At 45.4% G+C, this 17,159-nt stretch overlaps 1 protein-coding gene across 1 annotated transcript in view; it reads right to left on the bottom strand.

The window, feature by feature from the left end:
- Positions 1 to 16,255, bottom strand: part of LOC120838085 (venom metalloproteinase antarease-like TtrivMP_A) — a 42,652-nt gene extending 26,397 nt beyond the window's left edge. Inside the window, exons 1-6 of the mRNA XM_040207838.1 lie at positions 16,201 to 16,255; positions 15,034 to 15,212; positions 8,596 to 8,688; positions 8,360 to 8,486; positions 8,063 to 8,116; positions 6,330 to 6,460 (exon numbers count right to left, since the gene is read on the bottom strand). Of these exons, the coding sequence (XP_040063772.1) occupies positions 6,330 to 6,460; positions 8,063 to 8,116; positions 8,360 to 8,486; positions 8,596 to 8,688; positions 15,034 to 15,212; positions 16,201 to 16,255 (639 nt within the window). The remainder of the gene's footprint in view (positions 1 to 6,329; positions 6,461 to 8,062; positions 8,117 to 8,359; positions 8,487 to 8,595; positions 8,689 to 15,033; positions 15,213 to 16,200) is intronic.
- Positions 16,256 to 17,159: the final 904 nt, after the last annotated feature.

Raw genomic sequence — 17,159 nt, 5'->3', positions numbered from 1 at the left:
CCACACTGTCAATTTGTCGCAAGAAGAAAAACAAACATCGATACGCAACGAAGACATAAGTGAAAAATGAACTGATGCGACTAAATGTGGGTTCATGTACTTTGATCTATTAAAAATGCTAACTGATCTTCAATATCTAGCCCTGGTTTGAATCAAAGTTCTTTTGGGGACTGATAGATTAGCAATAGAACCCTGGCTGTGGGAATATGACCGCACACTGCCCCCCCCCCCCCCCCCCCCAGGCCGCCTATTATGTACCCAAACTTTGAACTTCATAAGTCGTGATCTGTTCTTTTAGCTTAAGCATCGTAACACCATTAATGTTAGCGGAAAATAGCGCAAGGACAAGGACAGAGTATAAGGCGGTAGACACACACAGCGCTGACTTACAAGTCAGCGCTGTGTGTGTCTACCACCTTCTACTCTGTCCTTGTCCTTGCGCTGTTTGTTTTACGCTAAAATGAATGACCAACTAGCCCAATCGTCAACGTTACTAAACCATTAATGTGATTGGCCTAAGCCATTTTGGCGCACGTTTCGGAGCAACCAAAACAGTGTTTTGGAGCAGCAAACGTGGCCTTTGGAGCAACCAAAACAGTGTTTTGGAGCAGCAAAAGTGGCTTTTGGAGCAGCCAAGACAGTGTTTCGAGCAGCAAAAGTGGCTTTTGGAGCAGATATTCTTCGAAAAATAAAAATACTCGTTTTAAGTGCTGTACAAACGAAGGGCACTTTCTATGGTGTTCTGATGTGACGTGTTGTGACAGAACTCGCTGCTTGTATTTTTACTGCTGAGACATCCCGCAAGTGTATAGTGCGATAGGCATTGCCGAGCAATTCCGAAAAACCGCTTGCCACCGTTTTACTGGTTTCCGACATGCCAGGTTTTCGTCTAAAGTAAGCAAACGTAAAACAATGAATTGACCCCGTAAGTGATGACGTCACAATATGGCGCCTGGGTCCAAACAAACCGTTGCTAGGGACGTTGCTATGGACTAATGCATGGAGACTCCCCATGAGGCTAGATGTTTACTTACACGTAAGTAAATAATTTTTTGCAAGCAACCTAACTTCTTGATATCTAATTACGAAGATGTTCTTGTGATCTCAGCGTCGTATTGCAACGATGAAAGTCATTTCTGAAGTATTCCACTCCGCTTTGCTTTGGCAGCAGACGACACGATAGATTTGCTGGCCTCTGTGGCAGCGGGCGTCTTCATTGAATTGCGTCGGTAAACGAGCGACAAAAGTAAGCGCATTGCAGTGGCCATAGAAACCTCGCAATGTGCGTTTTATTTTTCTGTGAAGAGCCTAGCTTAGTTCAGAGGGGTGAAAATGCCGTAAAATCAAGCCACGTCATGCAGATCACTTACGGCGACGACCTGAAGTGCATTACCGGCGTACTGCAGGCCAGTATGCGAAACAAATCGTGACGTCAAGGTAATTAATTTATTATTATTATTATGATTATTGAGGTTTTCAGGTTATTAAAGAATTCCATGTCTATCGCGATTTTTCAGTAACCATTGCAGCGATGGTTACAACCAGGTACGACGCACCCTCACATAGCGCGAGTCCACAAACAAAATTTGGGATCTCGACCGATCGCCTGAAGTGCTTTTCACACGGGTCCAATGCAGTCGTTTAGCAGACGATCATCTCGATCGACGCCCGGACTTCCGATAAATCATATTTTGCATCGCACCCCACTATGAATTCTTATAAATGTTTGAAACTCATTATATTTAGAACAAATGCAATATCACAATATCGTCCTTATTCACACGATTCAAACGACGGCGCCGGCTTGGCCTGCCGGCGTGTGGCAGGCGACATACTTCTTGCATTCGTCGTGTCCTGCAGGCATCTTGATGACCGGAAGTTGCGGTCCTAAATATTTCAGAAACAAGCGATTACTGGCACACTTCTGTCGAAACATAAATGACATTCAAGCTTTCTATATCTGTGATTTTTAGAAGTTTAAATCCTACTCCTGATTTTTGAACGGTCGGGTTTTCGTAGCGAATCCTAGCCACATGTATTTGTCCATAACAACGACCCTAGCAACGGTTTGTTTGGACCCATGACGTCACACTTACGGAGTCAATTGCAAGCACCTCAGCTGGTGTCTCTGTCACGCACTCATGTTCGCGTGCACGTGAGGCCAACTTCGGCAGGCATGCAGTTGCACGTGCTTCGTCGCGCGAGCGGAGGCAACGGCTGTGCGATCGAAACCGAAACCATGCCACTCAGCTCCCAAAATTGCCGCTAACTGATTCCCAAAATTGTACGCAAAATGCAACTGTTCGACATAGGATAAAAAGAGTACAGCGGCGCATGCTTGCCAGGCCGGCGAACACGGTACAAGCCAGGGTGTAAGATAGACAGGTGGGGAAACGAGAGCCAAATGAGCGACCGGATTGTGTCCCCCTCGGTTTTCTCTTTTTCTCTGGCGCCATCTATGTGGAGCACCGCGAACTGTCACTCCGGGTGGGTGACCGGTGGTGATCGGCTAAACTGACGGAGATGATTTCTCGTGGATTTTCAATGGAGGACTGTCGTACTATCGGTTTATTTTGCGCACTCTCCCATAGAGTTTCGTGCAAATCCGATTCCAATTTTTTTCCTCTCGCCGCAGCGCCATCTGTCGCAAATGGGGGTACCCGCAAGCAGACGAGTACACAACCCGGTCACGGCGCTGCGGTAGGTTTCTATGGGCCGTTTCCCCACCTGTCTATCTTACACCCTGGTACAAGCTAAACATACACGAAGAAAGCTCGAGGTACACCAAAGCACTTAAGAGTTGTGAATGCGAAAGCATGCAAGCCACTCGTCCACTCCCTTTTTCGTCTGCTGCGTACTTTTTGTCGCCGGTAGGCGCGTGTGCTCCCCTGGGCACGGTGATCTTGTACGCTACGTGTTAAAGGGAACATGAAGGCAATTTAATTTTTTTTAAAAAGAATGTGTTTTCGGAAGCATTGGGGTCCTGGCATGCCACATAATTTTTTCTAGAACGTTGTGACTCTTATTTCTGTACCTGCAAATAAATTTGCGAAACCGAAACAAACATCCAGATTTCTTCCCTTTTTCGCCCCTGGAAAGAGAAGTGACGTCAAGGAGCACTGTCGGCATCGGTAGGATTTAGTGCACACTCAGTGTGGTTCCCGTATTTCGCTCTAGTGTACGGCGGTCTGTGAAGAAAACCTGGAAGAAATGGACGACAACGCCGCGCTCGCAAACGAGTTTGAGCTCCCGTTCAGCGACCTCCCGCCGACTGAACGTGAGATGCTGCTAAGGACGCAGAACTCTGGATTAGCGCTTTACGAGGGCGCCCCAGACTTACCTGACACCGCTGTCCACAGCTCTACGCAAGACGACCGCGCGCAACCAAATGCTGCGCATTGCTGCATCATTAGGCAGTTTATGCAAACTAACGTCGCCCGATCGACCGCACGTCTTTAGCCGACCTTTCGCGCAACCTACTACTGCACATTAACGCGGCATGACTGGTGAGACACCAGTTCACAAGGCGAACACGAGACGACGCACTAAACCAAAACCAAAAGTCCGCCGCCCCCGGCGCTCGTACCTTTTTCTTTTTTTGTCCATGGTTGCTCGATGCTTGTTACGCGCCCGAGGTAGCAGTGCGGGATGCGTTCAACCAGTGACAAACGGAGGGATCGCTTCAGATTATGCTTTTATACACGGTATGAAACCTATTAATTCCCAACTACAACTTCAAAAGATTATCCAAGGTCCAAATAAAAATTTTTCATCACATCTCACCACCGAAATTGAAACCAAGAGCGCGTCTATCGTTTGAACCAATCGCCAGACGAGAAGCCCGTTGTCGTCACGCTTCGACGGCGCACTTTAGTTCACCTTTCTGCCGCCGCCCCGGTGGGGTCTCAGGCATCGTTCCCGGCGCTATGATTACCGCGCCTGTTTGCTCGATTGGTGTGGCACCCAAACTTCTGTTCGGGCTAGAACTTGGTTAACAGTATCTGAGACGTGCCTGACATCCATTTCAATCGTCGAATAAAACTTCGAAACTGCCTTCATGGTCCCTTTAACGGCGCGCTGATGGACACGCAGCGCCATGGAGTGAGCGGTCGTGGAAACTAACGAGCGCAACGGCCAAAGGGAGCCCCGCCGACGCTGGCCAGCCAATAGAACCGAGGCGAAATCCATCAGCTTTACTTCGCTCCTTTCGGATCGGGGAAACTATACTTTGTCTCATCGTACGATGGATTGATGCCAAAGCCACGGGCCGCCAGGTCCAATCACGTTACCCGCTAAACTATGACATCTAAACATTGATTAGGGGTGGACGAATAATGCTCCGAATCAAAAAGCGCTGCATCATTTCTATAGCTTTGAGACTGCAAAGCGTCTGTATGTCGTGGCTTTCTTTGCTATGTAAAATTGATGAGTCACTCAGTGCTATTCAATTCGAACCACTGTCCACCCATACCCATTAGTGATCCTAGACGGGGGCACCGACACGTGCATCGAAGCGAGATACCACGCAATTTCTAAGAGGCTTGTGATTGGATCTGGTGGCCCGTAGCTTTTACATTTAGTCCATCCTAGAGTGATACGAAGTTTCTATAGGTGCCGTTTTCGCGCTTCAAACTGATGACGTCAGCTCGCTGCATGGGGCAGTTAATGCTTTCGCTTTAAATAAAAGAATCTGAGCGCATCGATGCACCCAGCCTCAAAAAGTTCTTGGAACGCTTTGCGCGACGACTGAACTCGAGACAAACAAGCGCGCTGTGCGGGTTCAGCGTGCAGACATCGCCTTCTTTGCTTCAGCTCACTTCTCTTCACCAACTTTATTTTGCAGCTCATTTTTCACGTACCGGGGTCCCTCTCGAAAGAACGACCTCCGAGAGGAACCTAGATAATCAATACTTCGACACAGCAGTCTTTGAATTAAAAATATATATATTTTTTTGTAGTAACCTATGATTTAAACAAGAACAGGAATGTTGATGAACATACGGTGGTACTTAGTTTCATTTTAGAAAGCGCCATATCTGCAGCGACGTCGAGACGGCAACACTCGACATCGCGCGACCACGGTGACTGTAAGGCAGGGACCAAATATAGCTCTCCCACAGCCGTTGCTTCAGCTCACAAAGTAACTGCCACGCGCAAAAACGTGGTTTCGTTTCACAGCATGACGGCATGCCTTGTTCCCGGGCATGCCGTCATTCCCGGGTACCAGCGTCGGGGCGTCTGCACACACCTGCGTCTGTCGTTGAAAATATTTTAAAAAAGGACGCGAGACGAGACCCACGAGATGACAAGAGCGCGAAACGGGAGACGGCAAGAAAACCATGCAAGACAGGGTGGACAATTGAAGCAGTGTGCTTTGTGTCGGGCGACCGCTTCCGCCATATAACACAGGCGTGCTCAATTACTGTACTCAGTTTAGTTTCGGATTTGAAAGGCAAACGAAATTGTTTTTTTGGCGCGAACTTGGCGCAGATTACTCATATATTTTGCAAAATCTGGCAGGATATGTAGCAGCGTTAGCCCCTTGGCGCAGTTTGACGCAATTGGCGCAGCTATCACATCACTGTGAAACAGTCCACATTATTGTAAACAAAGTAATTACGGCAGTAGTGTGGTCCTACCTAACAAAACCGCCTTTCCTAGAATGTGTTTCGGAATGACAAACCTCGGTGTAATTGTGTGTGTAGCGAAACTCATAATGCCAATAAGCCCCTTTCGATACGAGTGCGCCGGTTGCTGGGCAAATTATCTGATTCCGACATTGTTTGAGAACCTTGTCGAAGCACTTATTGGACACGAGGGATGCGTCCGTGTTCGGCGAGGACTCGGATCCCATCACACGTTTCTTTCCCGAGCAATGACGACCGCCAATGTTGCTTGACGACGCTTTTAAAAAAGGGGATTTCATGACGAAAACGCCATTATTTTTCGCTATGATCCCACGATCTCTTACATCAGTCAATGAGAATGATGTGTAAGCGTTCAATCAGACTACGTCCCACTCCGCTTCGATAATTTAGAGGGTAAGATTGGGCTCGCGCCTCGCTCAAATTAGCAGGACTCCCTGATCGCTCAATTCTGTCTTTTTTTTTTTTTTTGCCTCGTTTTTTGTTTTAAAACATTTTCTCGGAGTGCCGAAAATGCGTTCTACGTTGAATGTTTTTTTTTTTCAATCCTCACTTTTAAACGATTGCACCCGTTTTTTTCTGCTTTCTGCTAAATTAACACCACGTACAGCCCTATGTGTTTCGAACCATTAAATTTCACAGTTAAGATCTGTAGACAACTATTATAAAACAAATTCGTCATACCTGACTCATTAAAATGCCAAAATACTTAATGAAATCATCCACTGTTTTCTTTGGGCCGAAGGAAGGGTCTGCAAATATTCTGACTTCTACAAGAAATTCTTCAGGTAAGTCCTCGAGTTTTCTTTCAGACACTGAAAAGGACAAAAAAAAAAAAACAAAAAAAAACTTCACCTACCCCATTGCACGTTCTGCGCTAGAATATATAGCCTCCTATAAGTAACTAAGCATACAAATAATCTTTGACATGAATTGACAAACACTCATCAATTATATTATTAACAACACTAGTCGCATGACTGGGTATTTCCCACGTAACATCCTCGGGGCACCTTCAACTTTCAAACTTCTGCCCTAGAGAACTCTCGTCCACTCTAAACTTGAATATGCTTCTTCAGTGTGGGATCCAACCTCAAATTTCCTACTAGTAACCTAGCATCAGTTCAAAACAGTGACGTGTGTTTCATTTTCTCTAACCACTCTCGTCTATCGAACGTACCATCAATCAAGTCTATTTTAAATTTTCTCCACCTTGTCCTTTTCAGAAGAGTATCAGGACAAGCTCTCACTTTCTCAAAATGTACCATTAGAACTTATAACTATAAAGTTGGCGTCTTACATACAAACGTAGTATTTCTCTCATACAGACGCACTTCATAAAGTAAATGTCGCTTATCTTCTCTATAACACTTTTTCTAATTTATCTATTTGTGCCAAAGACAAGAGCTGAATGGAACCACCTGCCGACCTCAATTGCCCTTGTGACCGTACGGCCACGTTTTTAAAGTCGCCATTTAAGATCACTTTCTCTCCTATGCTCCGTTTCCCTTTAAGTCCGAGCGCAATCGATGCCACGATCCGGTGCAGCCAATCAGGCAGCAGCAAAAGTGCATCGTCACGGCACTCGTCTACTTTGTGGATTGGCTATCACTGGCTCGACCAGTCGCGCACAGAATGAAGTTCGGGATCAGGGCGCATTCGTTTTGCGTGATTTGTTTAGGCGACGATAGCCAATCCACACAAACGACAAGAGACAGGGCGATGCAGTTTTCGCACTGTTTGATTGGCCCTTCGTCGAAACGCATATCGTTGGATGCGGTCGGACTTGGAGTGACACGGATTACGTGAACCTATATACATTCGTTGAGGAACACAGTCAATGCGAGGGCGAGCTGGCGGAAGTTTATCGTGGTGACTTTAACCCGTGACTGCAGGGCGGAAAAAGTAAAAATGTATTCAGTGCTAGCGTGGGAACCGTGACAAATGCGTGTCTAATTAGAGACCCCTCTTTTCTTGTTTATTATTTTTTACCAAAAATATCAAGCAAAGTTTTTTAGGTCTTGAGTGAAAGTCAATTTGCACGATGCTGCGTGATCAAATCCTGAATTTTGTGCTGGGATTGCGATCTTCCAAAAAATGGGAACCGAGTGTTTGGAGAGACTAATTGACAAACGAATCGTGGTCGACTTCTTTTTGGAATTAGAAAAGAAGCGGTGACAGACACGTATTTAGTTAAAGACCTGTCTGTCCGTCTTTCTTTTTTTTTTCTATTTCTGATAACATTTTTCGACCTGCCCCTTTTTCTGGTTAAAGACATCATGATAAACTATTTTGTTTGCTATTTTGTCTAATGTTTTGTAAATTTTTATGCATTTGTTATGACTGCATTCCTCTCCCTTCTGTAAGACTTTCGGGGACTTCAAGGTAATAAAATAAATAAACATAATCTCACTTGCCTTCAATGGTGGACAGGCCAGCATCCTGTGCTGGACAAAGACTTTGGTCTAGAACTGTGTGAAAAGGCATGGCATCGTATGATAAATTAATATAATATTTTTGATATTGTAATAACTTAAAATAGTAATAAATCAAACAAATATTATTGTTAAATACTGTTATGCTTGAATGGAAAGCTGAAGTAGTGCTTCTTAGGTTTAAGTAAAATTTAATTTGCACAATGCTGGTCACTAAAGGTGCTTACACTCATCTGAAAGCAAATTTCTTCCAATAGTTTCTTTAAATTTGACTCTTACCAGAGTTGTCTTCGAGCTGATTATCGATGTCATCAAGAGGTGATAATGTGTGCGCAACGAGATCATCTTCTGACCGGCGACCTGACGCAATCGGCTCGATTGAGAATCTGTTGTTGAGGATTCCCCTCTACAAAAAAGATCGGTCGTAAGCCACGCATTAGAAAAGGCCTTGTGTGCAACGATGTATTTAAACGAAGCTTAGATGCTGTTCTATCAAAAAGAGAATTAAATCATACCACTTCCACAGCTCCCTTTTCTTCATCAACAAACACAACAGAGCTGTGGTTTCGGTCTCGATAAAAGTTCTTTTCTAGGTCCTTGCCATTCATCTGCAAGGAATTTATTAAACGATGGAATAAATTGTGTAATGACTTCGCAAACACTTGCTTTCCCGAAAAAAATATTCTTTATTTCATTTTGAATGCATCATATTTACCTTCCGCTTACAAATTTATCACGAGGTTTGCTAGTTGTTATGCCCCCATTGAAATATCAAATTAAACTTATGACCACATATGATAATCATGTCATAATCTCCTGTTTTTTCGTGGTTATGAATAGAAATATTTCCTGGATGAGGATGCACAGAAAACACATTTATAATTTTGATGACTGCTCAATGATTTCGTTATACAATCTTATATGTGGGTCATCAAACTAGCCGAGATGGTGTAAGATACACCGTAAATAGTTAAATATTAGACAGGGAGGACCTAAACCTCTGAATGTATGTCGATACTGGTTCTACTGAAGGTTCTATAAAATGTTTATCCGGTTGAGAGGCTGGATAATTTTGTTTTGCTTTTTTTTTTAGCTGAGAAAGTGATATTAACCATTAAAATTACTCGCGGTGACTAGATTCAATAGCTGATGAAGTTAGCACAGTCAATCAGAATGTATACAAGCACGTCTGTCAAGGAAACAGTGTAGGAAAACCCCATCGTCGGGGAAGTTTCGCATAATCGTAATACACAGTGCGGCAAATTTAGCAGTCCTGAACAATGGAACAAACGACTACGTAAATTTTCGTCGTAGCTTGGATTGTACAAGTACAGTTCCAAACGGCAGAATTAAACTCATGTTTACTACGGATAAAAGAACGATATAAATTGAATATACAAGTTGGCAACGTCACACATAGATGCTGATTAATCAGCATTTCAAACTAAACATTCACTAGCGCAAGCGCGTTGTAATTACAATTACCTTAATTTGAAATAGTAAAAGAGCTGGCAATAGTAACTAAACTTAATTAAAACGTCTAAACTTTCACTACGTTGTCACAAGTCGGGTTATCAGTCACGTCCGTCTTAAAAGTATGATGGCGACATCTTGCAGATCGAAAAAAAAAAATAAAGTTACCTAGTACACCTATCCTAAAGCATTTAACTCGTTTCAACAGAGGATTCATTGGAGGTTATAGACCAGTGTCCGGAAGTGCTCTTTTCAGCCTCGACCGCAAGGAGCAAAAGCGACCAATAATTTCGAACCCAGCCGCTCACGGGGAGGGGGGGGGGGGGGGGGGGGGGGGGGGCTGCGTCGGCCTGCGTCGGCTGCTTCGAGCCGCGGGCTTCTTCGCTGGTGTGCCTACTGCCGTTTCGCCGGCATCGGTCCTGTTTACCGCGGTATGTGAGTATAGTGCCCGTAATGTGAGAGCCGTGTGTCCATACGCCACTTTGCCGCTGTTGGTTTCCATCTAGCCGAGCCAGAAAACATCTCGCGACGATTTGACCGTGCCGCGAGTGACGAAGAAAAAGCAAACATGGCGACGGTTTGTACGATTGCTTTGGTGGCTCCGGTGTTGCGTGTCTTCAACGTCCGGGTGAGAAGATTCCCCTGCCCTTCGAAGTTATTGCAAGCTCCACGAGTGGCACGAAAAATGTGGAATCATCGTCTCAACTACAAATAAGCAGGCCTTCACGAGCAACGACGATGCCGAGCAGGCGCTCGGCACCGTAGTGTCGTCAGATGCTCTACAACGCCGAAGTATTTTCATTTATCATTTGGAATGGCTTCAAGAGTGTGAAATTAATCTATTTCGCGGAATGTTAACGCCGAGGCGAGTGCCCCTAGTTGCAGTACCGTTGTCGCGCAAAGTGCACAGAAAACCAGGTGGGGATGGCGGTGGTGCTCTTTGATCGCTTTGATCTTGCGGCGTCGGGTTCATGGAGTCCGGAGTAAACGTACGTAAGCGCGTCTTCTGGATCGGTGTTTTGGACTGCCTCAAAACTCTTTCTCACGGGCAACTTCCTTGTGAAGCTTAGTAGCTCATTACACCTCGTCGTCGACTGCGCTCATTTGACTACGGCACAGTAGCCTGCGTGATGTGAATTTCACTGCCTAAGATCTTTGGTGTGCTGTAACGAGGGCTAATAAAATATCACCGCGAACTTCTGAACAAACGAGTCGAAGTTTCGTCTGTTATCTTAACTGATCTCCTGTCACAATATTAATCAGTAGCGTTCCTAGACTCTGCCCCACAGGCACCCTGCTTCGTTGTCCGATAGTAAGCGTCTCCCGGTACCTTGTAAAACTCCAGCTCCCACTTCAAGTAAGTACCATCCTTTAGAACTGGCAATTAATAGTTTCGAACCCAGACGCTCGCAGCGTGTGTTTGTGTGTGTGTGTGTGTGGGGGGGGGGGGGGGGGGGGAGTGACGGGGGGACGCGTGTTAACATACTCGGAGCCTTCGTTTACGCTACTTCGCGGCGGCAGACGAGGCGACACATTGTAAAAGAAAGCTAATCCGAACTGTCCATGTAACTAGACCCATTCGCTAATAGGAACGCCACCATTCGCTAGTCATTCGATGAAACGTCGTAGTCTCGTTTTCATTCGCTAAAACGTCGTTCGATCAAGTGAACGCCTCCCACTTATTTCGGCTCGGCAGAGCCGCGCTGCCGCAGAAAGGCAAGTAGATCGCGAAAATCGGTCTCAACCCTGCCACGAATGTAGTGTCGTATACAAGAAGCCAACAATGAAGCATTTAAAAGCTACAAGAAAGCGGTAGCGAAATTTTTACTAGGCAATGAACCCGGACTGAAACGCGGATGTCAAGGGTCAGCAGACACCGAAAACATCTAAGACAAGAAAGGTTTTCCCTTGTTTTCTTGATCGAGATGCGTTCTCGAATAGTCACGACATCTTATCTGTTGAAGAACGGGCCGCAGAGGCTTCTGGTGAAGACTTCTTTCACGATATTTCGGTGCATTCATACAGCCTGCCGTATCCAGCTCCCCAAAGCAACGCCGCCAACGCAGCCCCTCCCCCCCCCCCTTCCTGCCTGCCAGTTCTTTCCGCGTGGTGGCGCGAGCGCAGATAAACATACCGGCGCCCTGGAATTGGCGCGGACACTGGTCCATTACTGTAATGAAGAAGTTTCACGTCTAAAATTAGATTACTTTGTGCCAGCCTATACTGTATATAATATCAACGAAGCGTTTACACGGCACCTAGAATTTGGCGCATTTCGTGTCATTGCTAACCAAGATCACAACGAACGATTTGATGTGAATATGTAGAAGCTCTTGTCAGTTACGTTCATTGCATTTCTCATGCCTGGATGGTGAAACCTTGGCAGCACCGAAATTGTTTATATAAATAAGATTTTTTTTAGGGCTGTACATATTTATTTTTAAAGCGGCGAACGGCTTTATTAATACGGTATGTGCATGTTAGTTATACGGGTCTAATCCTAATATGTCGAATAATAAGTTGATCTGCTCATTTGCTTTTAGAGTGCAGCTCTTAGGCGCCCGTTTCCGGCTTGAGCGGCGTCGGCGTCGCCGTCGCCGTCGGCGTCGCCGTCGCCGTCGGCGTAACTGTGCGGTGCATTATGGGACGTTTTCCAAGAAGATGTCACACGTGAAGTCACGTGTGACGTCACGAGGGTTACCAGTGACGTCATAGATGACGTCACCGCGTGTTGCCTTATGGATAAATTTTCCCGCTAAATTCCAGGGTAAAATTTCCCCACTAAATTTACCGGAAAAACTTCGCCGCTAAATTTAGCGGAAAAAATTCCCCGCTAAATTTAGCGGAAAAGCTTCCCCGCTAAATTTAACGAAAAAAATTTCCCCGCTAAATATAACCGAAAAAATACCCCCGCTAAATTTAGCGGAAAAATTTCCCCGCTAAATTTAGCAAGAAATTTTCCCCCCTAAGTTTAGCGAACAAATTTTCCGGCGAAATTTAGCGGAAGATTTTCCCAGCTAAATTTAGCGGAAAAGATTTCCCCGCTAAATTTAGTGTTAAAATTTCCCCACTAAATTTAGCGGGATACCCTAAATGGGAGGCGAGCAGGAGAGGAGGAGGGGAAGGTACGTATGAGGAGGAGAAGCATATTCTCTTTGCACCTTCCCCTCCCCCTCCTCGAGAGCTGCGCTCTAATTTAGTGTTACAGGGGATTGTAAATGTCTCATTTTTTTATTGAATATACATCAATATGGAGTTCAATCGAAAACGTGCAGATGAATGAACTGTACTTGATCGAATGAAACAAATCCTATGAAGCCGCGGAAGGACCAAATCTATTGTAGAGCCGGGATTTGAACTCCGCGCCTCGCAATATTAGAAAGTTATTGAGCGTTCTGAAAAACCACTATATTAGTCGATTTTCAAAAGGCCTCAAGCAAGTGTCAAGTGTGTGAGGGTGCTAATGTTACCACCTGCGATGCAGGCGCAAGGCTTGCTTTACAAAAACATAAATGATAAAAGAAGCAAAAATCGTGCGGGCGCGTCGGAGTTGCATACATTTTGGCGACCCAGAGGCCAAATTCACGAACTTCTTATAGCTTATGAAAACAGCTAACAAGATTATGAGGAAAGGGGCTTTCTCGTACCGAAAAACAAGAACGATTGGTTGTTGCTATAACAGCCAATCGGAGCGCTCTTCAAGAGCGAAGGACGTGGATTTTGGATCACGTGCCTTTTCCGGCAGAGCTTGTTTGGGTATCGTGTCAGTGTGGTGTAATGTCGACATAATTATATCAATTTAAACAGTCCCAAATACCCGGCACTGCCGAGGACGGGATAACCGCCAGGGTCGTTTGCGACGAACTCGATCGCTACAAAGTCAACGCTACTACCATAGTTTGCTAAAAGGAGACGGTCCGCATGGCTCTGCAAAGCGTCGCACAGGAAACCAAATCGCCGCGGCGTTCTTCGTGACCCCGGGAATGCAGGAGGGAGACGACGTTCAGGGAGATACGATTGAACTACAAGAGTGTCAGCGAGAGCCACGTAAATGCCCGTTCACATTGGGAGCGGAACCGCTCTGGCACCGCGATATTGGACTGCGTCTTGGTAACCCTTCGGGACCGATCTTTTATAACCGGTTATACGAATCGCTGGGCCACTCGGCAACCGCAGCTCGGTGCTGACGTGACGCTCGGCAGAGGAAGGTTGGACCGGGATTGCGTTGCTCGCGAAAAGTGCTCTAATTCGACATGTGTTGGTGTACCGTCATGTGGGAATAAAAACGACATACTGAATAAAGTGTACGTACCTATGTCGCGAATCAATCTATAAGGCGTTTATTTGAGCACTATAACACAGAAAATGGAAATGGAATCGAAGGGAGTGGACCCCTTTTCGACGAGATCGTTCACCACCGCTGATTCCGAAAATAAGGGGACGACAAGTGCAAGAGTCTGACCCTCTTCCCTAAAAATAGAGGTCAGGGTTCAAACTATTCATACGGGAAGGGCCCACAAAAATCGCGCGGGCATATTACGCTAGGCAAGCCAGCCGTTCGTGGTTAGACGGCCTTGGCCAGGGACCGTCAAAGCAACGTTGTGTTGGAGTACATTGCGAGGCCTAGCCCTCCTTCCGCCCTTGGCGATCGCTTGGTCGATCATTAAGAAGTTTTCGTAGATCGCTTTCGCCGTCCCGCAACGCTCTCCTTAACCCGCTACGGTACCTGGAACTCTACAGTCAAGGCCATCGGGGCGCAGGCGCAATAGCGGCTTCTTCGTCACGGAGGGCTTAGAGGAGGGGAATACGAGGTCTCCGGAAACTTCCTATTGCCGATGTAGCTTTTTCCGGGTATCCGTACCAGTTGCAGCGTTCGTCTGCGCGGCGTTCAGTCTCGGGTACTTATTGGTATTCTCTTCCTGCTTGAAGTTGGGACGCGCGCAGAGAGCACGTAAAAACATAAATGCCCGTTGGTCGATCGTCGCGACGACGAAAGCGACCGATGTTGCCGGCCATGGTGATTTGATCGTAAAACGTGCGTAAGACACGTCTGGAGCTGTCGTAGGATTTCACCGTACCCTACCCAAAACTTACGATGATTTCGCTTCGGGAATCCGAATTTGTTCTTAGGTTTTGTCGCACGCACCCGTTGTGTCATATAAGATCGTTTCGTGAATCTGGCCTCAGACAAAGGGAGCACGTGCACCAACCTTTTTTACAAATGACTGATTTAGGGGTATTTGTCGAAGCTCAGCAAGCTTCTAAGCGAAACCCTATGTTTATTTGCAATAATAAAAAGCGCATTAAACAGCTAAAGCTACGTGTACGACTTATCATTATTCCATATATTAGGTCCCCTGTCCACATAAATCACCCGAAAAGACAGCATTAGTGGAGCTTTTACGGCGTTTATTTAGAAAATTCTGTAAAGTCTAAAACACGACGCCCCGTTGAAACCAGCAAGACTCGAATGTACTCACGAGTATCTCGTGCCGATTTACACCGTCGTCTTCTGAGAAAACAAAGTTGTCCGAGAACACTCTGCTCTTTTCGAGGCTCAGCACGAGTCCGGGTCGAATGTAGAGGGTTCTTTCGCCATTCAGATCTCTGGATTCAATGATTCTCGGGTACACAATGTTCTCCGAAGGAAGCCCTGCTGCTGTATAAGTGCATTGATAGCTTAGATTAGGTCCGCACAGGCGTCGGATGTAATTCTAGAACTCGAGTTCTCAAAATACACCATTTTCAAAAGTCCACACCAACGCCTGTCTACCATTGCTTGGTCACGAACTCTGAGCTCGTATTTGACAGGAGTGTGACGTCAGCGTTCGGCCAGGGCTCGGAACCAACCAGATGCCTCGTGTCCAAGCAATGGCGACCACCAATGTTGCTTGACGAACTTTAGAGAAGGGTCTATTGCTCACGGTTATGCAGACCACAAACAACAAAACCAGTACGATTTCTTCACAACTTCCCTCAGCCGCCATCGTATTGTTTAAGGGGAGCACCGGCGATTTCTCGAGGTACCCAAACTAAAGCAGGTTTTCGGAATATCCAGGCATCACTCTTCCCAGCATGCTATTTCCTATATCTAAATTCAAACCAGCTACTACGAAAACGTCATACAAGAAATGTAACCAATATTAACATTTTTCTCGCTTGCCGGGGGGTTACGTCACACGTTGTATAAACTGCAAGTGGATCAGGCAGTCTAAAAAGTTAAAGCAGTTTGCGCGTTGTTTTTTGTCTTTTCTTTTTTTTTCTTGCGTGAGTTTACCCAGCATTGATTTCAAACCAATACAATTCTTTTAATCCGTCTGAAACACACTGTACTATGATATTGTAGTGAGTGCGTATTAAGCTTTTGACGTCAGGTTTTTCATTGTGTCCGGCAAAGCATCTTAGTCTCTCAGAACAAATTTAAAACATTAACAACTGCGCGAGAGAAAAATCAATGTGACTTGTAATTTTGGTTACTAATTCCAAAATTGTTAATGTGTTTAACCACATTTGAGGCAGGTCAGTTTCTACCAAACTTTCGCTAGAGAGTTTAGCGTGTTTAGACATAATCTAAGTAGCTCATCGCGAACAAAGCTGTTTGGTTCACGTCGTTTATTATCTAATACCACAGGCATTGTCACACTTACCTGCTAGGACAGCACCCAGCATCAGTGCTACAACGAAACCAGCGTCCTCTGACATTCTGCCTGATCGCAGGCTTCCAGTGCACGTTGCTGTCGGCAATCTCCCGGACTTTTATGGTCGTCCCGAGTCATCCCCGTAATCAACGCGGTCTTCCAGAGTTTAGAACACGACACCAGTATGACATTTCGGAAGTATTGAAATGAAAAAAAAATATGCATCCATTGTCCATTGTCACGCGATGCCTCCTGCCACTCTTGAAGGGTTAATAAACGAGAGTCAATTAATCATGTCGCGTACGTCATGTACTTGACTAAACTCCGTCCCGGCAACGTGTTTGATCACCTTAACTTAAAAAGTTTTCTAAATTGATAAGTCCTCGCGAAACCAAAACTAAAGGTTAGCTCCAAAAGTCCACGGGAGAGTCAAGAGAACACGTCAAGCAACGACGGCTTGAAAATAAAATTTTAAAATGTAAAACGACTTTACGACTTTTGCAGTTAAAGGTTCTGTAGCGAAAGTTCAAAATGACTTATAAAAATCTTCATCTTGACACAGGCGAAGAAAAAAACTGTCGTAGAGACATAACCTTTAAACTTGAGGTATAATGATCCAGCGAACGGCCCAAGGCATTTCGGACAAACAGTGCAAAAACGAAGCGTTGTCTGGAAAGAAAGATTAAATTAAATTTTTATTATTTCATTATTTGTAATTGACAACTGCGATTCATAAATGACAGTGCTCAACGAAGTCAGAACTTCCACACATGAGCGTGTCTTTGGACAACCCTGTCTGAATCCGGGAGCTATACAATAAGCGCAATTTCGCTCAAAATTTTCCCGACAGCTTGACCTTCTCTTTTTTACCGCTGCTTAACTTGTCTTCCGCTATCCGCTTTTTCTCCAGTTATATTTGAGTGCCTTGAGTTATTGATTGAGAGCCGTGCCCGAAGACAAGACGTCTT

This window comes from Ixodes scapularis, unplaced genomic scaffold, assembly GCF_016920785.2.
Source record: "Ixodes scapularis isolate PalLabHiFi unplaced genomic scaffold, ASM1692078v2 PGA_scaffold6__148_contigs__length_123643588, whole genome shotgun sequence".
NCBI lineage: Eukaryota > Metazoa > Arthropoda > Arachnida > Ixodida > Ixodidae > Ixodes > Ixodes scapularis.
This window is presented reverse-complemented; position numbering and strand designations above follow the sequence as displayed.